General features: G+C 42.8%; 1 protein-coding gene across 1 annotated transcript in view; it reads left to right on the forward strand.

Moving 5' to 3' along the window:
- Positions 1-3,111: 3,111 nt before the first annotated feature.
- Positions 3,112-22,594, forward strand: part of LOC143290744 (MFS-type transporter SLC18B1-like) — a 29,389-nt gene continuing 9,906 nt past the window's right edge. The window contains exons 1-9 of the mRNA XM_076600259.1: positions 3,112-3,204; positions 5,829-6,056; positions 6,688-6,783; positions 9,074-9,147; positions 11,859-12,006; positions 13,598-13,666; positions 15,228-15,318; positions 19,028-19,164; positions 21,263-21,361. Of these exons, the coding sequence (XP_076456374.1) occupies positions 3,112-3,204; positions 5,829-6,056; positions 6,688-6,783; positions 9,074-9,147; positions 11,859-12,006; positions 13,598-13,666; positions 15,228-15,318; positions 19,028-19,164; positions 21,263-21,361 (1,035 nt within the window). The remainder of the gene's footprint in view (positions 3,205-5,828; positions 6,057-6,687; positions 6,784-9,073; positions 9,148-11,858; positions 12,007-13,597; positions 13,667-15,227; positions 15,319-19,027; positions 19,165-21,262; positions 21,362-22,594) is intronic.

Below are 22,594 nucleotides of genomic sequence, written 5' to 3' on the forward strand. Positions count from 1 at the left end.
GCGTTTGAGAAGAACGTCGTGTGTGTGTTGCCACTTGTGGTGCAATCATCAACGAACCACAGACAGTGTTATTCTCGTGTCGAACTCAAAGACCGGATGGATGGCACAAGTTTGTGAAATATTGACGAACATGTTTGGACACAAACGATTGGTCAGAAAAGATAGACAAGTCCTTAACACAGGCCTACTGCTCTGTGCGCTTAGCTAATTTTAGGGGAAATAGAAAGTAGCACGTTGCGAACTTGATGCAATTACTCGTATGGTTGCACCACACGTGAAAAAGTTGACAGAAAATATCGCACGGTAGACTAGATTAATCAGCTTTCTCAGACTATTCAGGGTCGAGCTTGACAGGATTCTGTGCGGATTCACAACTGCATTACCTGAGGTATGTACCGGTAGGTTAAACTGCTTAGTAAGTGTTTGTAGTAGGTCGTTATGAATTTTCTGTGCTGTGGGCCTTCCCAAGTGTTGAAGACTGAATTACACTTTTTATCGCATTCAAAGTTAATCATTAGCACAAACACTCAAGAGCTGGTCAATGTGTTCGGCATCTGCTTGCACAGACGCACACACACACACACGCCAAAAAAAAAAAAAAAAAAAAAAAAAAAAAAAAAACATACACACACACACATACATGACCTCACAGATCTTTTCCCACCCCTTTTGCAGCAAGACTGTGGCAGTATGTGTGTGGTGTGTACATGTGTGTGTGTGTGTGTGATGGGAGCTGGAGTGTATGTGAGTGCATTATGCAAGCTAGTGAATGTGTGTGTGTGTGTGTGCGAGCTAGGGTATGCATGTGTATGTGTGGGTGTTTTGGTGTAGGGGAACAGGTTTGGACAGAATTGTGTAAATTTGTGAAAGTAGATAGTGGGAGCTATGTGCAAGTGTCTGCACAAATGCAGGCATGTGCTTTATATTTGTGGGATCTGCGATATGTGTGTGTATGTGTGCGTGTGCTTATTTGTGTGTTTGGGCACACATGCGAAATCCTGCTGAGTGATGCTTTCGTGTGTTTGTGAGCTGCACATATTTATGTCATTGCTTGTGTGTGTGTCAGTGTGTGTGTGTGAGTTGAGGGTAATGAGCTTTAGTGTCAATCATTGTGTGTGTGTGTGTGTGAGTGTGTGTGTGTGTGTGTGTGTGTGTGTGTGTGTGTGAGTTGAGGGTAATGGGCTTTAGTGTCAGTCATTGTGTGTGTGTGTGTGTGTGTGTGTGTGACAGAGAGAGAGATAGAGAGTAGAGGGTAATGGGCTTTAGTGTCAATTATTGTGTGTGTGTGTGTATGTGTGTGTGTGTATGTGTTTAGGGTAATGGGCTTTAGTGTCAATCAGTGTGTGTGTGTGTGTGTGTGTGTGTGTGTGTGTGTGTGTGTGTGTTCATTCTTTAGTTTAGTGTCTTTTCACTATCAGTGATATTAGACGATAATAAAAAAAAAAAACGAAAAGAAAGTGGGGGAGTGTGTGTGTGTGTGTGTGGGGGGGGGGGGGGGGGGGGGAGGGAAAGGAAAACAGAAAAGGTAGAAAACTACCAAAAAATGTGTAACTAATATGCAGTTACATTGAACAGTAACAATTCAACAATGATGATAGTAATCAGAAACCATTAACACAATTCTGAAGTACATTAAAGGAATGTAGAAATAGGGCTATGAACTAATCCTGTGAAAGTGTGTGTGTGTGTGTGTGTGTGTATGTGTGTGTGTGTGTGTGTAAATGTGTGTATATGTGTGTGTTTCAGTCATTTGTCTTCTATGTGTCTTTCACTTTTCTCTCTATATATTTTTTTGTTTTTATATTTTCACTTACGTATTCATTTTGCCAAATTGTTTTTATTCCATTTTATTTTAATGTTTTACACAACACCAGGACATGCCAGTTGTGGGCTTGTGTTAAGGTTGGACATCTGCTGCTGTGGTGTAGTACATGTATATATATAAAATTATATACATGTAATGAATACTCCATAACTTACACACAAAAAACACATACATATACATGTGGATCACTCTGAATGCCCTGACACCGCTTTGAAACTGAAATTATAGAAGATGTTCAAAAGCAATTTTATTGTGTTGATTTTTTTTTTTTTTTTCTTTTGATCTTGGTGTGATCTAGTTTTTGGTGCATGTTTTGTTGTTGGGGGGGTGGGGGTGGGGGGGGCTGCTGTTTTGCTGTGTCATGCGTGTGTGTGCGTGGCGGTGTGCATGAGCACATGTTGCAGGGATGCGTTTTTTTGGAGGGTGTCATGGGTGGGGAGGGTGGTTTCCAAAGTTCAGTTGTGTGAGTGTTTTCTGGTATGTGCTTCAGTGTGTGTAGGGGTAGGGGTAGGGGTGGGGGGTAGAGTATTGATGGGGGAGGCTGGGAGTGGGGAATGAAATGTGAAGCGCATCGAGCAGTATTTCTGGAGAAACGCGCTATATAAATGTCCATTATTATTATTATTATTAGTAAAGGCACTTGTTTGTATGTCTGTGCGTATGTGTCTTTGTGTGTATGCATGCACACATGTGTGCAGAAAATCTTACGTGTGTGTGTGTGTGTAGGTGTGTTTGGGCATGCATGGGTGTGTGTGAGTATGATATATGCATGTCACTGATGGCATGTGTGTATACTTATATGTTTGTTTTATGTATGTCATGTATTTGTTGTGTGTTTGTTTTATGTGTGTGTGTAGGTCTTGTGTGTACCTCTTGCGTGTAATAAGCTTTGTGCATAATTATATGTCTTGTGTGTATCACTGCATGTGTTATGTTCGTGCATGAATGTGTGTGTGTGTGTGTGTGTGTGTGTGTGTGTGTGTGTGTTTGAAAACATGTGTTCATCATGGAGAAGAACTTACATGTTTTGCCTAACAACATAAACAGTGAACCCTGGGGGTTTTTTTCCCCTTGTCTTTTTCCCTTCTTCTCTCTCTCCCTCCCTCTCTCTCTCTCTCTCTCTCTCTCTCTCTCTCTCTCTCTCTCTCTCTCTCTCTCTCCCCCCCTGTCTCTCCCTCTCTCTCTCCCTCTCTCTCCCTCTCTCTCTCTCTCCCTCCCTCTCTCTCCCTCTCCTCTCTCTCTCTCTTTCCCTGTCGCTCACAGCCTCACTTGCGGGCAGGAAAGCCATGGAAAGAACCGGGTCCTCCCAAGCCTCTCCCCAGCCCAACGACCAGTCCTTCCCCTTCCGGCAAGGCACCGACCACAACCAGGTCATCAATGTAAGTTAACCGTCTCGCTGCCGCTGACAGGTGCGCATGCTCGTCACCGCAACTACGGTGGAGTGATGGCCTAGAGGTAGCGCGTCCACCTAGGAAGCGAGAGAATCTGAGCACGCAGGTTCGAATGATGGTTCAGCCGCCGATATTTTCTCCCCCTCCACTAGAACCTTGAGTGGTGGTCTGGACGCTAGTCATTCGGATGAGATGATAAACCGAGGTCCCGTGTGCAGCATGCACTTAGCGCACGTAAAAGAACCCACGGCAACAAAAGGGTTGTTCCTGGCAAAATTCTGTAGAAAAATCCACATTGATAGGTAGAACAAATAAATCCGCATGCAGGAAAAAATACAAAAAAAATGGGTGGCGCTTTAGTGTAGCGACGCGCTCTCCCTGGGGAGAGCAGCCCGAATTTCACACAGAGAAATCTGTTGTGATAAAAAGAAATACAAATACAAATACAAAGTGGCTGTCGTCACCACTGTTCTTTATTGTGATCATTTCTTCTTCTTGGGATTGTATTGCTTTTGTTCAGCGAAATCACAAAGTATCAGTATCAGTATCAGTAGCTCAAGGAGGCATCACTGCGTTCGGACAAATCCTTATATATACACTGTACCACATCTGCCTAGCAGATGCCTGACCAGCAGCGTAACCCAACGCGCTTAGTCAGGCCTTGACAAAAAAAATAAGAAAAAAAGAAAATAATAATAATAATAATAATAATAATAATAATAATTATGATGATGATGATGATAATAATAATAAATGAATAAATAAAGATAAAATAAAAAGACAATTATGATGATAAATAAGCGTGTGTGTGTGTGTGTGTGTGTGTTTACTGAGCTTAAAACGTGACAATTGGTTATAATGAATGTGCAATATGTAGGAAGAATAATGTGCAATATGCAGGATGAATGTACAATGGAATATGTCTAATGCTAATGTCCATATTCTAAATATATTTCTGTTTAATAATTACGATGTAATAATTAATTGCAATGTTTTTAAAAGCGAATATGTGAAATGCTTTTATTTGAGAACATATGTTTATTACTCTTGTTTAATCAAGTTATTCGCGTGTGTGGGGTGGGTGTGGGGGTGCGGGTGTGTGCTGATTATCTGGTTGTGGTTTTCCGCAATTCATCTTTATTCTTATCTTATCTGTCTATTATAATCAGTGTGCAGTATAGTAGGCTATGTTTATAATTATATTCAAATAATGTTTCTTAATTCTTTCTGTTTTTTCATTAAGAATACTAGTTATTACCTGCAGTGTGTGGATGTATGTATGAAACGATGTATGTGATATTTTTTTACATTTGTATCTTCGTAATATTTGTAGGGGCTGTTGTTGGCTTTTACAGTTATGGTCCCCATGTTGTTTACTTGTCTATGTTGTGATAATGCACCTGACCAAATTTCTCCAGTTGGAGATAATAGAGTTATTCTTATCTTATCTTATCTTATCTTCCTGGCAAAATTCTGTAGAAAAATCCACGTTGATAGGAAAAACAAATAAAACTGCACGCAGGAAAAAATACAAAAAAAAAAATGGGTGGCGCTGTAGTGTAGCGACGCGCTCTCCCTGGGGAGAGCAGCCCGAATTTCACACAAGAGAAATCTGTTGTGATAAAAAGAAATACAAATAACAACAAAATTGGGGCATGTTATGTTAACTGTTGATTACTCATCCATGTTGCTGATGTATATGCAGTTTTTGTGTGTTTTTTAACAACTCCGTCCAAAGCTGTGTGTATTTTACTTCAGCGTCAGTGACAAGGCACCACCTGTCAGGCTTTGCATCCGGCTTTTATTCTCTTGCCGGCATTTTGCTACCCCCCACCCCCCCCCGTCCCCCCACCCCCTGCCCCGGCCCCTGCCCCCTCCACCTCCCCATTTTTTTCATTCTATTTGTATACTGTTGTTTTTTTTTAATTCTTTTTTTCTTTTTCTTCTCTCCCTCTCTCACACAGAATAAAGTGTAAGATCAGCACTCTTATGTTGTAAATGTATTCACAGATCTGCCCCTTCCTATCTTTGTGGCTGCCTTCACCTCTACACTCCAACTCACTCTCTACGATCGGCTTCGGATTCACTCTGTTTACGCACACCCAGATTCAAACACTCCACTGTTGGCCGCCGTTCTTTCTCTGTCTCTGGACCTTGCATTTGGAATGAACTTCCTCTTTCGCTTCGTCAGGTCTCCGCACTCAGCTTCTTTCAAGTCTGGCCTTAAATCCCACCTCTTCCCAAAATAGCCTCCCTTCCCTACCTCTTCCTTTTCTTCAGTTTCTTCAGTTTTAGAGTTATGCATGCATGTGAATGACTGGTGTGAAGCGCTTAGATTTGTCTCTGCACAAGATTCAGCGCGATATATATTGTATATAAATACTATTATTATATTATTCTCTTTTTCTTCTTTTTGTTATGTTCATTGTATTTACTAATTATTATTATTATTATTAACAAATGTCTGTACATTTGTCATAATGAATGCAAAATCCAAGTAAAGAATTTTTTTTTTTTTTTTTTTAAATAAGAAAAAGAAGTAAGAAAACCAGATAATCTATCACTGCCTTCTATCCCCCCCCCCCCCCCCCCACATCCCCCTGCCTTTTCAGAAAGATGTCACCCCAGAAGAAGAAGAAGAAAAAGAAGAAGCGAACTCGGGTGCCACAAGGGAAAACAAGGACCAGCAGCCGTCTGACGACAAAGACGAAAACCAGCCAGCCTCTTTTTCCTTCAGACGTCTGCCGTCACACAAGAAATGGACAATGGTGGCCATGGCTTTTGCCAACTTCGCGGCTAGTACCTGTTTTTCCCTGCTGGCCCCTTTCTTCCCCAATGAGGTGAGTTGTGTGATTATAGTAGTAGTGGTAGTAGTGGTTGTAGTAGCATGAGCATTTACGCCTGATCTTGGAAATAAGCCCCAGGCGTTTACAAATGGAACACACATGTAAATATCAAAAAAGGGGAAAATTGAACACAAGATACCAAACATTATTAAGAATCATTCACCCCTATTATCATCATCATTATTATTATCATTATCATTATTACCGTCATCATCATCATCATTGTTGTTTTTGTTGTTGTTTTTCTTCTTCTTCTTCTTCTTCTTTTTATCAGTATCAGTTTCTCAAGAATGCGTCGCTGCGTTCGGTCAAATCCATATACGCTACACCACATCTGCCAAGGAGATGCCTGACCAGCAGCGTAACCCAACGCGCTTAGTCAGGCCTTGAGAAAAAAAAATAAATAAAAAAATAAATAATAAATAAATAAATAAAATAAAATAAAATAAAATAAATAAATAAATAAATGAATCAAAATAAAATAAAATAAAATAAAAATATTTAATAATAAAAATAAAATAAATAAAGTAAAAAAAAACACTAAAAAAAAAAAACCAATCTTCTTATCAGTAGTACTAGTAGCAGTAGTAGTAGTGTTGCTATTAATCATCTGTGTTCAATGCAGGCGTCCAAGAAAGGTGCCACACAGACAGTGACTGGATTAATCTTCAGTACCTTTGAGCTGTGGATATTCGTCTCCTCCCCTGTGTACGGATATTTTGTGAGTATTTGTCTTGTGTTGTGTTCTGTCGTGTTGTACTGTGCTGTGTTGTATTGTACTGTGTTGTGTTGTGTTGTGTTGTACTGTGCTGTGTTGTATTGTACTGTGTTGTGTTGTGTTGTACTGTGTTTATTGAACTGTGTTGTGTTGTATCGTTTTGTGTTGTATTATGGTGTATTGTGTTGTATTCTGTTGTGCTGTACTGTGTTGTGTTGTACTGTGTTGTGTTGTGTTGAACTGTGTTGTGTTGTATCGTTTTGTGTTGTATTATGGTGTATTGTGTTGTATTCTATTGCGCTGTACTGTGTCGTATTGTACTGTGTTGTGTTGTACTGTGCTGTGTTGAACTGTTGTGTTGTACTGTGTTGTGTTGAACTGTTGTGTTGTACTGTGTTGTGTTGAACTGTGTTGTGTTGTATCGTTTTGTGTTGTATTATGGTGTACTGTGTTGTATTCTGTAGTGCTGTACTGTGTTGTATTGCACTGTGTTGTGTTGTGTTGTACTGTGTTGTGTTGAACTGTTGTGTTGTACTGTGTTGTGTTGAACTGTTGTGTTGTACTGTGTTGTGTTGAACTGTGTCGTATTGTACTGTGTTGTGTTGTGTTGTACTGTGTTGTGTTGAACTGTTGTGTTGTACTGTGTTGTGTTGAACTGTGTTGTGTTGTATCGTTTTGTGTTGTATTATGGTGTACTGTGTTGTATTCTATTGTGCTGTACTGTGTTGTGTTGTACTGTGTTGTGTTGTGTAGTACTGTGTTGTATTGTACTGTGTTGTGTTGTACTGTGTTGTGTTGAACTGTTGTGTTGTATTGTGTTGTATTGAACTGTGTTGTGTTGTATTGTGTTGTGTTGAACTGCGTTGTGTTGTATCGTTTTGTGTTGTATTATGGTGTACTGTGTTGTATTCTGTAGTGCTGTACTGTGTTGTATTGTACTGTGCTGTGTTGTGTTGTACTGTGTTGTGTTGAACTGTTGTGTTGTACTGTGTTGTGTTGAACTGTTGTGTTGTACTGTGTTGTGTTGAACTGTGTTGTGTTTTTTCGTTTTGTGTTGTATTATGGTGTGCTGTGTTGTATTCTGTTGTGCTGTACTGTGGTGTGTTGTACTGTGTTGTGTTGTGTTGTACTGTGTTGTATTGTACTGTGTTGTGTTGTGTTGTACTGTGTTGTGTTGAACTGTTGTGTTGTATTGTGTTGTGTTGAACTGTGTTGTGTTGTATCGTTTTGTGTTGTATTATGGTGTATTGTGTTGTATTCTATTGTGCTGTACTGTGTTGTATTGCACTGTGTTGTGTTGTGTTGTACTGTGTTTATTGAACTGTGTTGTGTTGTATCGTTTTGTGTTGTATTATGGTGTATTGTGTTGTATTCTGTAGTGCTGTACTGTGTTGTATTGTACTGTGTTGTGTTGTGTTGTACTGTGTTGTGTTGAACTGCGTTGTGTTGTATCGTTTTGTGTTGTATTATGGTGTACTGTGTTGTATTCTGTTGTGCTGTACTGTGTTGTGTTGTACTGTGTTGTGTTGTGTTGTACTGTGTTGTGCTGTACTGTGTTGTGCTGTACTGTGTTGTGTTGTACTGTGTTGTGCTGTACTGTGTTGTGTTGTGCTGTACTGTGTTGTGCTGTACTGTGTTGTGCTGTACTGTGTTGTGTTGTACTGTGTTGTGTTGTGTTGTACTGTGTTGTGTTGAACTGTTGTGTTGTACTGTGTTGTGTTGAACTGCGTTGTGTTGTATCGTTTTGTGTTGTATTATGGTGTACTGTGTTGTATTCTATTGTGCTGTACTGTGGTGTGTTGTACTGTGTTGTGTTGTTCCGTGTTGTGGTGTATGGTACTGTATTGTGTTGTACTCTGTTGTGTTGCACTGTACCGAGTTGTATTGTACTGTGTTGAATTGTACTTTGTTGTAACTTGTATTCTGTTGTGTTGTACTGTGACCTGTTGTGGCGTGTTGTATTTAGATCAGATCAAATCAGATCAAAAATACTTTATTAATCCGCATGGAAAATCATTTGTGCAATCACAGGCTTTTTTTTTTTTTTTTTTATTTTTATAAACACATACATGATATGATCAGGGACACCGTAAAGAATATAGAAACTAGTCAAATGAAACAAAACCCAGAAAAAACCACAATAACTGTAGATAGGCAAAAACCATGCTCCCACACACCCATGCATGCACGTATACACATGCACACACGTATGTGGGCACACACGCGCGCACACACACACACACACACACACACACACACACAATCTTTCATTGTATTATATTGGGGTTTTCAGTTAACCAGGATAGGATCCCGATTCATGTTCCTGTCTGGTCTGTTCACCTGTGGAGTCTGTGCCGTGCTGTTTGGGTGAGTGGCTAGAAAATACAGCGTTGTATTGCGTTGTATTGTCACGTATTGTGACATGTACATATTTTTGCAGTAGACACCGTCAGTCAGGGTCAGTTTCCGTGCTGTTTGGGTGAGTGGCTAGAAAATACAGCATTGTATTGTATTGCGTTGTATTGTCACGTATTGTGACATGTACATATTTTTGCAGTAGACACCGTCAGTCAGGGTCGATCGCCGTGCTGTTTGGGTGAGTGGCTAGAAAATAACAGCGTTGCATTGTATTGCGTTGTATTGTCACGTATTGTGACATGTACATATTTGTGCAGTAGACACCGTCAGTCAGGGTCGATCGCCGTGCTGTTTGGGTGAGTGGCTAGAAAATAACAGCGTTGCATTGTATCGCGTTGCATTGTTTTGTATTGTGATATTTTTGTAGTAGCCACCGCTGATCAGGGTCGTTCATGGGGATGAACATCCTGTTCATCTGCTCGTCTGGAGCAGCGTCGTTTATGGCTGTGGAAGCCAGTGCGGGAATGACGGTCTGTGTCGTAAAGGTCGCACCTGTGTGTATCGTCTTGTCTGCTGGAGCTGTTGCACTCTTTTCTGCGTGCTTGTTTGTCTGCCGCCGCTGCATTCAACAGTTTCTCTTCCCCCGTCTTGAGGTGTCGGATCAGGGTACTTCTCCACCTTGTGCGATCAGCTGTGAGATCCTCCCAGGATTTTGTATTTGTATTTCTTTTTATCGCAACAGATTTCTCTGTGTGAAATTCGGGCTGCTCTCCCCAGGGAGAGTGCGTTGCTGTACTACAGCACCACCCTTTTTTTTCTTTTTTTTTTTTCCTGCGTGCAGTTTTATTTGTTTTTCCTATTGAAGTCCATTTTTCTACAGAATTTTGCTAGGAACAACACTTTTGTTGCCGTGGGTTCTTTTACATGCGCTAAGTGCATGCTGCACACAGGACCTCGGTTTATCATCTCATCTGAATGACTAGCGTCCAGACCACCACTCAAGGTCTAGTGGAGGAGGAGAAAATATCGGTGGCTGGGCTGTGATTTGAACCAGTGCACTCAGATTCTCTCGCTTCCTAGGCGGACGCGTTACCTCTAGGCCATCACTCCATTTGATTAGATGTCAGTATTGAGCGCCTTCATGTCTCTCTTGCAAACGTCCTTACAGTGCAGCTGTGGGCGGCCAGTGGTTCTATTCCCAGATGTCAGCTCACCGTATTGAATGATGTCTTTGGGAATGCGGCCATCCTCCATGCCCTAGGCGGACATGGCCAAGCCAGCGCAGTCTGCGCTGTCTGAGCAAAGTGAGCATGCTGGGAAGGTCGGCGCGGGACAGGACCTCGATGTTGGACACTCTATGCCCAGGATACAGTGGATGCTTCTCAAGTGGAAGGTGTTGAGCCTTCTCTCCTGCCTGGCATATGTGCTCCATGTTTCGCTGCCGTACAGCAATGTGCTGATGACGCAGGCATTGTACACTGCCATCGACGGGCGCAATAGCCGAGTGGTTAAAGCGTTGGACTTTCAATCTGAGGGTCCCGGGTTCGAATCACGGTGACAGCGCCTGGTGGGTAAAGGGTAGAGATTTTTACGATCTCCCAGATCAACATATGTGCAGACCTGCTAGTGCCTGAACCCCCTTCATGTGTATATGCAAGCAGAAGATCAAATATGCACGTTAAAGATCCTGTAATCCATGTCAGCGTTCGGTGGGTTATGGAAACAAGAACATACCCAGCATGCACACCCCTGAAAACGGAGTATGGCTGCCTACATTGATGTCATCCAGCTGGGGGATGGAGGAGGGTGGTAGTGGCGGGGGCGGGGGGGGATGCTCATGAATCTATCTGTGAATGCACATGGCTGAATAGTCCAATCTGCGCACAAAATGTTGGGGCAGACAAAGACAGGCATACCATTGTCAGGGAGCTTGTTTGCCCGTGACTTTCTGGCCTGCCTCTTCTGAACAGCTGCAGCAGTCCTGTTGGCCTCGCACAACTTGGCGCCTTTTTGCACAGCAGCACGCCATTTGTCACGGTCCACTGCAGATTCCTCCCAGGAGTCAGGGTTGATATCAAACGCTTTCAGAGAGACTTTCAGAGTATCTTGGGTTGTGAGGCGAGCTAATGCTGTAGCTGCCTTCTGGATCCTCTTGTCAGTTTTCACTGTCTAAGGAGAGGTTATCGGAGATGGTAGAGCCTTCTTCTCTTCTTCTTCTGCGTTCGTGGGCTGCAACCCCGCACGTTCACTCGCATGTACACGAGTGGGCTTTAACGTGTATGACCGTTTTTACCCCGCCATGTAGGCAACCATACTCCGTTTTCAGGGGTGATGGTAGAGCCGAGGAAGGTGAACCGGTGGACAACGGTGATGGCTGGGGGTTCCTCTGTGCCCTGCCCCAAGATGTTTGTCTTCTTCAAGCATTATTATATGTGTGTGTGATGTCTGTGTGTGTGTATATGATAGTCTGTGTGTGTGTGTTATGTCTGCATGTGTGTGTGTGGTGTTTAATCGGCCTCTTTCTCCCCTACAAGGACACACACCGACAGATAAGCCTGCCTGCCTTACTCGTCCGTTGGTCCGACAGGAGACTCCATAGTGTGTGGTGTTTGTGTATGTGATATCTGTATGTATGTTATGTCTGTGTGTGTGTCTGTGTGTATATGTGACAGTCAGTCAGTCTGTGTGTGTGTGTGTGTGTGTGTGTGTGCATTGTCCAGGCTGCTGGACCAGTCCCCGCCAGGCACGGTGTTCGTGGCCATGTGTTTCCTGGTACGCACCGTGGAGGCCCTAGGGGCGTCCGCCTTCATCACCGCCAGTTTCGCTATCATCGCTAACGAGTTCCCCACCCATGTCTCCACCGTCTTCGTGAGTCACAGGGGTTGGGTGGGGGGAATGGGAGGCATGGGGGGTAGTGCGGGTGGAGAGGGGCTATCTACCCCTCATCCACACCCCACTCCAAACACAAACCTCATCACGTAGACGACTCACATACCACCTTGTTGCTACCCCCTTTACTGCCATCCACACCCACACACCCCACCCCTCTCACACGCACAACACCCATACCACATGTCGATACCCCCTCCACCCCCCACACACCCCCAGCACCCCCGCCCCCCCACCAAGCATACTACCTGAGGAAAGTTACGAAAACAGCTTGTATGACCAGTGATAACGGTTATTGATCCTTGACAGGGTATTCTCCTCCTTCTTCATTCGTGGGCTGCAACTCCCACGTTCACTCGTATGTACATGAGCGGGCTTTTACGTGTATGACTGTTTTTACCCTGCCGTGTAGGCAGCCGTACTCCATTTTCAGGGGTGTGCATGCTGGGTACGTTCTTGCTTCCATAACCCACCAAACGCTGACATGGATTACAGGATCTTTAATGTGCGTGTTTGATCTCCTTGGTTCAGGCACTAGCAGGTCTGCACGTATGTTGACGTGGGAGAGTGGAGAAAGTCTCCACCCTTTACACACCAGGCGCCATTACCGATATTCGAACCCGGTTCCCTCAGATTGAAAGTCCAATGCTTTAACCACTGCGCTCATGGTGACCTCAGTTTCGATACCCCTCCACTTCCGTGCTTGGGGTGAGTCCTGTCAATGTCGTCAGTGTCGGCAGATTCATGGGGGGCTGTTGTTTGAGGGGCGTGGTGGTGGTCTCCACTCTGGGAGGGACGCTCACTCAGTCTGGCTCCGCGACTAAGCTAGTATTGTCGTTAGTAGGGGGCTTAGTAGGTGGTGTCCTAAGTACGTTAAAACAGAACAGGCACCACTGAACACCACTGAAGCGACTCAGCAGCAGTGCAGGGTCTCCTCTGGTGTGTGGCCTCCTGGCGACCTAACATCAATGGTTCCCTGTGGACTGCCGACGCTGGAACTGACGGACGAACCTGGGTGTGGCCGTGTATGGGGGAATCTAAATGAGCGGCGTGGGAGTAATGCCACTGAAACGGCGCAGATGATGGGGCAGCAAAAAAAAAAAAAATAAATAAATAAATGCTTTAACCACTCGGCTGTTGCGCCCGTCAGACAGGTGGTTGGAAGTGGGCAGGAAGAGAATAGCTGGGTTATGTTTATGATGGGTGTGTAGAAATTAGTGTATTATTTGTGGCTCAAAGATGAGGCTTTTAGTTTAAAGGGAGAAAACCCTAGATAACCCCATAGCTTAAACTTTTGGGGAGTTAGCTCCCCTAGGTACATTTGATTGTGCAGAGCAATGCTCTGTGTGTGAGTTGGGTTGTTTTTTTTTTTTGTTTGTTTGTTTTAGTTGTTGTTGTTGTTTAATGTTCAAATGCTTTTTTTAAATGTCAGTTTTTACATTGTATGATGCAGGTGAGCAATTTTAACATGGCAGGGCGCTTAATGAATGAAACCATTATCCTAATCAGTGTTATTATTGTTCTTATTGATATGGTTACTGTTTGTTTCTGCTTGTGTTCTGTTGTTCAGGGAACACTAGAGACGTTCTCCGGCTTGGGGTTCATGCTTGGGCCACCCTTGGGAGGTTTTCTATACGAGGTGGGTCCATCACTTACACAGGTGAGACCATCTGTACCTGTAGGATTTCATAACGATGAATATATTGGAGTGGTGGCCTAGAGGTAACGCGTCCGCCTAGGAAGCGAGAGAGCGTTCGAATCACAGCTCAGCCGCCGATATTTTCTCCCCCTCCACTAGACCTTGACTGGTGGCCTGGATGCTAGTCATTTGGATGAGACGATAAACTGAGGTCCTGTGTGCAGCATGCACTTAGCGCATGTAAAAGAACCCACGGCAACAAAAGGGTTGTTCCTGGCAAAATTATGTAGAAAAATCCACTTGGATAGGAAAAACAAATAAAACTGCATGCAGGAAAAAAATGCCAATAAAAATGGGTGGCGCTGTAGTATAGCAACATGCTCTCCCTGGGGAGGGCAACCCGAATTTCACACAGAGAAATCTGTTGTGATAAAAAGAAATACAAATACAAATAATAAGGAAAAAGGTGGCAGAATGGTTAAGACGCCCAGTTGCCAATACAGAGAGTCCGTGAGGGTGTGGGTTCGAATCCCGCTCTCGCCCTTTCTCCCAAGGTTGACTGGAAAATCAAACTGAGTGTCAAGTCTTTCGGATGAAACGATTTACCGAGGTCCCATTTGCAGCACACTCTTGGCGCACTGAAAAAGAACCCATGGCAACGGGTGTTGTCCTCTGGCAAAATTCTGTAAAAAAAAAAAAATCCACTGTAATAGGTACACAAATATATAAGCAGGCACTCAAGGCCTGACAAGCGCGTTGGGTTATGCTGCTGATCAGGCATCTGCCTAACAGATGTGGTGTGGCGTATATGGATTTGCCCAAACGCGGTGATGCCTATTTGAGAAAACTGAAACTAAAACTTATAATGATGGACAAATTCTGTATATTTTAATGTTTTTAAAGAGTTTCCAGGTGTCAGGATTTTTTGGATTTTTTTTTATATTTTTTATTGCTCCTGTGTGTTTTGCATCTTGTATAATGACTCTTTTTCCTCTCATTCCCTTTCTCAGGTGCTGAATATGTGTCTGCATGTCTGATGGTATGGCACATGCGTGTGTCTGCTTGTGTGTTTAGATGGATATGAGTATGCATGTGTGTCAGTGCATGGTGTCTGTTTATGTGTGTGTGTGTGTGTGAGCGCTCTTGCATATATTATGGATCAATACTGACTGTCATATCCATGAGCGTGAACAGCTGGGTGGCTTTGGTGTTCCGTTGAAAGTGAAAGTGAAGCTGTTGTAGGTGGCTGTGGTTTTCCGTGAAAGTGAAAGTGAAACTGTTGTGTTCCAGCTGTGGTTATGGTGTTCCCACGAAACTGAAAAGTGAGACTGGTGTATTCCAGCTTGGTGGCTTTGGTGTTCCGGTGAAAGTGAAAGTGAAACTGTTGTAGGTGGCTGTGGTTTTCCGTGAAAGTGAAAGTGAAACTGTTGTAGGTGGCTGTGGTTTTCCGTGAAAGTGAAAGTGAAACTGTTGTAGGTGGCTGTGGTTTTCCGTGAAAGTGAAACTGTTGTAGGTGGCTGTGGTTTTCCGTGAAAGTGAAAGTGAAACTGTTGTGTTCCAGCTGGGTGGCTTTGGCGTTCCGTTCTGGGTGTTGGGCAGCCTGCTGGTTCTGTGCGCTGTGCTGATCGTGCTGCTTCTGCCTCGTCATCAAGGTATATCGCTGTGGCAGGGTTTGTTTTTCGTCTCATGTGAAGTGTGAATGAATGCATTGTTCTACAATCACTGTGGCAGGATTTGCTTTTCGTCTAATGTGAAGTGTGAATGAATGCATCGTTCTACAATCACCGTGGCAGAATTTGCTTTTCGTCTAATGTGAAGTGTGAATGAATGCATCGTTCTACAATCACTGTGGCAGGGTTTGCTTTTCGTCTAATGTGAAGTGTGAATGAATGCATCGTTCTACAATCACCGTGGCAGAATTTGTTTTTCGTCTAAAGTGAAGTGTGAATGAATGCATCGTTCTACAATCACCGTGGCAGAATTTGTTTTTCGTCTAAAGTGAAGTGTGAATGAATGCATTGTTCTACAATCACCGTGGCAGGATTTGTTTTTCGTCTAATGTGAAGTGTGAATGAATGCATTGTTCTACAATCACGGTGGCAGGATTTGTGAATGAATGCATCGTTCTACAATCACCGTGGCAGAATTTGCTTTTCGTCTAATGTGAAGTGTGAATGAATGCATTGTTCTACAATCACCGTGGCAGGATTTGCTTTTCGTCTAATGTGAAGTGTGAATGAATGCATTGTTCTACAATCACCGTGGCAGGATTTGTTTTTCGTCTCATATGAAGTGTGAATGAATGCATCGTTCTACAATCGCCGTGGCAGAATTTGTTTTTCGTCTAAAGTGAAGTGTGAATGAATGCATCGTTCTACAATCACCGTGGCAGAATTTGTTTTTCGTCTAAAGTGAAGTGTGAATGAATGCATCGTTCTACAATCACTGTGGCAGAATTTGTTTTTCGTCTAAAGTGAAGTGTGAATGAATGCATCGTTCTACAATCACCGTGGCAGAATTTGTTTTTCGTCTAAAGTGAAGTGTGAATGAATGCATCGTTCTACAATCACCGTGGCAGAATTTGTTTTTCGTCTAAAGTGAAGTGTGAAATGCATGCATCACTGTGTGTTGTGTGGGGTGTTAATTTTGCTTATTGTGAAATAATCGTGTTCACTTTTTTTTTTCTTTTTACTGGGTATTCATACTCTTCTTCCTCTTCTTCGTTCTTGGGCTGCAACTCCCATGTTCACTGGTATGTACATGAGTGGGCTTTTACGTTTATGACCATTTTTATCCCGCCATGTAGGCAGCCATACTTCGTTTTTTGGGGTATTTATGCTGTGATTGTTCATTCTGCAAAAATGGGAAATGTAATCCTATTTTTTTCTGGGTATTTATTTATACTGTGATTGTGCAGTGTTTGTTTTGTTGGGGTTTTTGGGTTGTTTTTTTTGCCAAAATGGGAAATAATCCTGTTAACTTTTCACTGGGTATTTTCAACAGTATCTTTCCTTCTCTTAGGATGAACCATGGTCTTCAAGGGCACATGCAACGAGGTGTGTGAATCATTGCTCAGGTCAAGCTGACCCAGTTTTATTCAAGTGGTTCGCATCACTCGTGCTGCAGTTGTTGTACACTTCAGGGGCATTCCTTTTTGCTGCTTCTCTTTTGATGCAAAACCTTGTGCCCTTTTTGATTCACTTGTGTGAACAAAGTGAGTCTATGTTTTAACCCGGTGCTCAGTTGTCTGTGTGTGTGTCTGTGTGTCCGTGGTAAACTTTAACATTGACATTTTCTCTGCAAATACTTTGTCAGTTGACACCAAATTAGGCATAAAAATAGGAAAAATTCATTTCTTTCCAGTCATCTTGTTTAAAACAATATTGCACCTCTGGGATGGGCACAAAGAAATAAAAAATGAATCCTAATTATATGCAAACTGCATTTACTGTTATATTTTTATTTTTTGTATTCTCTAAACTTGGCACTTTGATCTGATATTCTGACCCAACAACAAGAGCAGTCATTATTATCATTTTTTTGTTCAAACAGGAACTTCTTTTGCTAAGCATGGAAGTTTTACTTATTTTTGCAAACGTTTTGGTGCAGCTAGTAAAAAAGGGAAATTACTCTGTGATTAATGCTTAATTTGCCACAAGTGAGTCTTGAAGGCCTTGCCTCTCTTGTTTTACTTCACTCTGGTGGCAAGAAATCATTGTGTGAAATGGTAACTTGTGTTTGGGGGGTTAGTCTTTATTCTGTTGATTGTTACAAAGCTACATATCATTTTTGTTCATGCTTTTTTCTTTTTCTTTTTCTTTTTTTTTTTCCTTTTATAATGTTGCAAATCAAACTTGCACCATTTTCAGAGATTAAATGGCTGTTTTAAAGAGAATCCAGTCAGATGAACTGGATTGATATTTCTTTGTTCAGACTGAGTGAAAGTGGAATAATGAAATACAGCTGTTATTTATATTTGTTTTATCTTGTTTTTCTTTTTGTTTTTCTTTTTAAGTGTTTTAACTCGAGGGGTTATTATGATATTGTTACCACTATTAGTAACTCATTCACCACCACAGGCAGCCTTAGTTGACTAGACAGTGCAAGCCATAGGCGACTTCGTATTTGACATCAAGGGGTCATGCTTTTATTTGAGAACATATGTTTATTACTCTTGTTTAATCAAGTAATCCACATGCTTGGGGTGGGTGGGGGTGCGGGTGTGTGCTGATTATCTGGTTGCGGTTTTCCGCAATTTATCTGTATTCTTATTTTATCTGTCTTTTATAATCAATGTGCAGTATAGTAGGCTATGTTTATAATTATATTCAAATAATGTTTCTTAATTCTTTCTGTTTTTACATTAAGAATACTAGTTATTACCTGCAGTGTGTGGATGTATGTATGAAACGGTGTATGTGATATTTTTTACATTTGTATCTTCGTAATATTCGTAAAAGCTGTTGTTGACTTTTACAGTTATGGTCCCCATGTTTGTTTACTTGTCTATGTTGTGATAATGCACCTGACCAAATTTCTCCAGTTGGAGATAATAAAGTTATTCTTATCTTATCTTATCATGATGAAAGGACCAGTTTTCACATTGTAGCAAAGCTTGACAGCTGCAGCCATTTTCCCCGCCAGTAGAACAAGTGCTTATCTGTGTTCCCAGACTCAGTTTGAAGTGAACAAGTCAGTTGTCTTGTTTTGACATGAACTGAATTCTGTGACTGAGAGCGTCGTATCTAAAATGGAGTGGAGTGATGGCCTAGAAGTAACACGTCCGCCTAGGAAGCGAGAGAATCTGAGCGTGCTGGTTCGAATCACGGCTCAGCCACCGATGTTTTCTCCCCCTCCACTAGACCTTGAGTGGTGGTCTGGACGCTAGTCATTTGGATGATATGATAAACCGAGGTCCCATGTGCAGCATGCATTTAGCGCACGTAAAAGAACCCACAGCAACAAAAGGGTTGTTTCTGGCAAGATTCTGTAGAAAAATCCACTTCGAGAGGAAAAACAAATAAAACTGCACGCAGGAAAAAAAAAAAAAGGGTGGCACTATAATGTAGCGACGCGCTTTCCCTGGGGAGAGCAACCCGAATTTCACACAGAGAAATCTGTTGTGATAAAATGAAATACAAATACAGCACTGCACCACACATGAATGCGACACAACATCAACAACACTGCACCACACATGAATGCGACACAACATCAACAACACTGCCTCACACATGAATGCGACACAACATGATTCGAACCAGCGCGCTCAGATTCTCTCGCTTCCTAGGCGGACGCGTTACCTCTAGGCCATCACTCCACAACGTTGTTGACGTTGTGTTGCAATCATGCGTGGTGCAGACCAGCCCAGGCCGAAGAAGGGGTCAGTGCTGAGGCTGCTGACCAACCCCCTGGTTCTCGTGACCATCATCACCACCATCGCGGGATCCTTCTGCCTAGGCTTCCTCGACCCCACACTAGCCCCACACCTGGAACAGGTGAGTGCAGCTTGGGGGCTCGGGGGGGGCAGGGGGGTTTGCTAGCTGGGAACACGTTCGAGTCTTGTGGCAGTGCCGCGCCAGCTAGGTAGGCCGTGACAGGCCGCTGTTGTACACACGTGCGCGTGTCTGCGTGCGCACACCCAGCACGCGTTGGCCATGTGGATGCACAGATGAGCTCATGCACATGTGCACACATGTTTTGGAATTTGATTGGGAGCCCCATTGGCTCTTTATTGTAATTTTACTCGTTGAATGGTTAGTTAGTTCGTTTTTATTTTGTCTACATTCTTTTTTATGCTAATTGAGGAGAGAGGAACAGGGAAAGTAGTGATCTTCTTCTTCTTCTTCGTACGTGGGCTGCAACCCCCACTTTCACTCATATCCACACGAGTGGGCTTTTACGTGTATGACCGCTTTTACCCCGCCATGTAGGCAGCCATACTCCGCTTTCAGGGGTGTGCATGCTGGGTATGTTCTTCTTTCCATAACCCAGCAAACGCTGACATGGATTACAGGATCTTTAACATGCATATTTGATGTTCTGCTTGCATATACACACGAAGGGGGTTCAGGCACTAGCAGGTCTGCACATGTGTTGACCTGGGAGATCATAAAAATCTTCACCCTTTACCCACCAGGCGCCGTCACCGTGATTCGAATCCGGGACCCTCAGATTGAAAGTCCAACACTTGAACCACTCGGCTATTGCGCCCGTCGGAAAGTAGTGATGATCTGAGGCATGGGTGGGGTGGGAAAGGTGATGGATTTTCGTCTAAAATCATAATTGTGGATGGACGTCAAACAAAAGAACGAACGAACACATGCACACACAAACACCCGCACACACCCACACTCATACGTACACATGTGAATGCGTACATGAATACACACTTGCACATTCATACACACACCCTCATGCACAAATACACACAAACACAAAACCGACAACACACACACACACACACACACAGTACACACACAGTACACACACACACACACACACACACACACACACACACACACACCACATGTCCACAAATTATTCATGTACAAATCAAAAATACATGCAGAAAGATAGAGAGCAAATTAAAAAAAAATTAACATACCCATAAAATGTCCTTTAGTGAGATTGTATCTTAACATTTTGTTAATAGGGTTGAGGTGTGTTCGTCGTGAGTGATGTTACACTGTTTTCTAAATAGGTCTTTTTTTTGTTTTGTTTTATTTAGTGAATTAGTATCCAAACATTTTTTTTTCTTATATTTTTGTGTCTTATTTATGATAAGCGCATTGTCAAATGTACTTAGATCTACAGGGTAGGCAATATACAAATGTATATTAATGTCATTATCATTATCATCATTATGATTTTTTTTTAAATATATATTGTCATTATTATCATTATCATTATTTATTTTGTTATTATCATTATCATTATTTTTAGATTATTTATGATGATGATGATTGTGGTTGTTGTTGTTGTTGCTAAATTCAATACCCCTTGAAAAAGACACTTTGCTTGAAAAACAGACACACAACAGTTTTTAGTGGAGTGATGGCCTAGAGGTAACGCGTCCGCCTAGGAAGCGAGAGAATCTGAGCGCGCTGGTTCGAATCATGGCTCAGCCGCCGATATTTTCTCCCCCTCCACTAGACCTTGAGTGGTGGTCTGGACGCTAGTCATTCAGATGAGACAATAAACCGAGGTCCAGTACAGCATGCACGTAAAAGAACCCACGGCAACAAAAGGGTTGTTCCTGGCAAAATTCTGTAGAAAAATCCTCGTCAATAGGAAAAACAAATAAAACTGCACGCAGGAAAAATACAAAAAAAATGGGTGGCGCTGTAGTGTAGCAATGCGCTCTCCCTGGGGAGAGCAGCCCGAATTTCACACAGAGAATTCTGTTGTGATGAAAAGAAATACAAAACAAAAACAAAACAAAAAAAACACTGTCATGTTGGAACAGCAAGAGTTGCAGTGTGACAGCAATGAGATGGACCCAAACAGATTTTTTTTTTTCTCTTTCTTTCTTTCTTTCTTTTTCCTCCACTTTTTGTGTGTGTGCGTGTATCCAGAATCAATGCGTCGTTTCAGTTCGACTTGAGCACGGCGGTGGTGGGACTGGTGTTCCTGGTGGCGTCTGCTGTCTATGCCCTGACCGCACCCCTGTGGGGCTATCTCAGTGACAACAAGGTGAGACTTCTTCTCCTCCTTCTTTGTTCGTGGGCTGCAACTCCCGCGTTCACTCGTATATACACGAGTGGGCTTTTACGTGTATGACCGTTTTTACCCCCCCACCATGTAGTCAGCCATACTCCACTTTCAGGGGTGTGCATGCTGGGTATGTACTTGTTTCCATAACCCACCGAACGCTGACATGGATTACAGGATTTTTAACGTGCGTATTTGATCTTTTGCTTGCGTATACACACGAAGGGGGTTCAGGCACTAGCAGGTCTGCACATATGTTGACCTGGGAGATGGAAAAAATCTCTACCTTTTACCCACCAGGCGCCTTCACCGAGATTCGAACCCGGGACCCTCAGATTGAAAGTCCAGCACTTGAACCATTCGGCTATTTCGCCCGTCAACGAGGTGAGATAACCTCTCTTCAGCACAGACAGACAGACAGCAACAAAGCTCTGCCTCCTGTGCTTGTCCTCCTCAGAAAGAAAAAGATTGGATCGGAGCACGACGGGCGCAATAGCCGAGTGGTTAAAGCTTTGGACTGTCAATCTTAGGGTCCCGGGTTCGAATCACGGTGACGGCGCCTGGTGGGTAAAGGGTGGAGATTTTTACGATCTCCCAGGTCAACTTATGTGCAGACCTGCTTAGTGCCTGAACCCCTTATGCAAGCAGAAGGTCAAATACGCACATTAAAGATCCTGTAATCCATGTCAGCATTCGGTGGGTTATGGAAACAAGAACATACCCAGCATGCACACCCCCGAAAACGGAGTATGGCTGCCTACATGGCGGGGTAAAAACGGTCATACACGTAAAAGCCCACTCGTGTGCATACGAGTGAACACAGAAGAAGAAGGATCGGAGCACGTTTTTGATCACTCCTTTGTCACAGTCTCTCTCCACTGGTTCCCTGTCTCACACGGAATAAAGTACAAGATCGGCATTGTCTTAGCGTATCAACAAATCCAGGCCCCCTTATTTTGGACACATGTTTCCAAACTGTATGGCGGTTGATTCATTGGTTATAATGAATGTGCAATATGTAGGAGGAATAATGTGCAATATGCAGGATGAATGTACAGTGGAATATGTCTGATGCTAACGTCCATATTCTAAATATATTTCTGTTAATAATTATGATGTAATAATTAATTGCAATGTTTTTAAAAGCGAATATGTGAAATGCTTTTATTTGAGAACATATGTTTATTACTCTTGTTTAATCAAGTAATCCGCGTG

This window comes from Babylonia areolata, chromosome 16 (assembly GCF_041734735.1).
Source record: "Babylonia areolata isolate BAREFJ2019XMU chromosome 16, ASM4173473v1, whole genome shotgun sequence".
Classification (NCBI taxonomy): domain Eukaryota; kingdom Metazoa; phylum Mollusca; class Gastropoda; order Neogastropoda; family Buccinidae; genus Babylonia; species Babylonia areolata.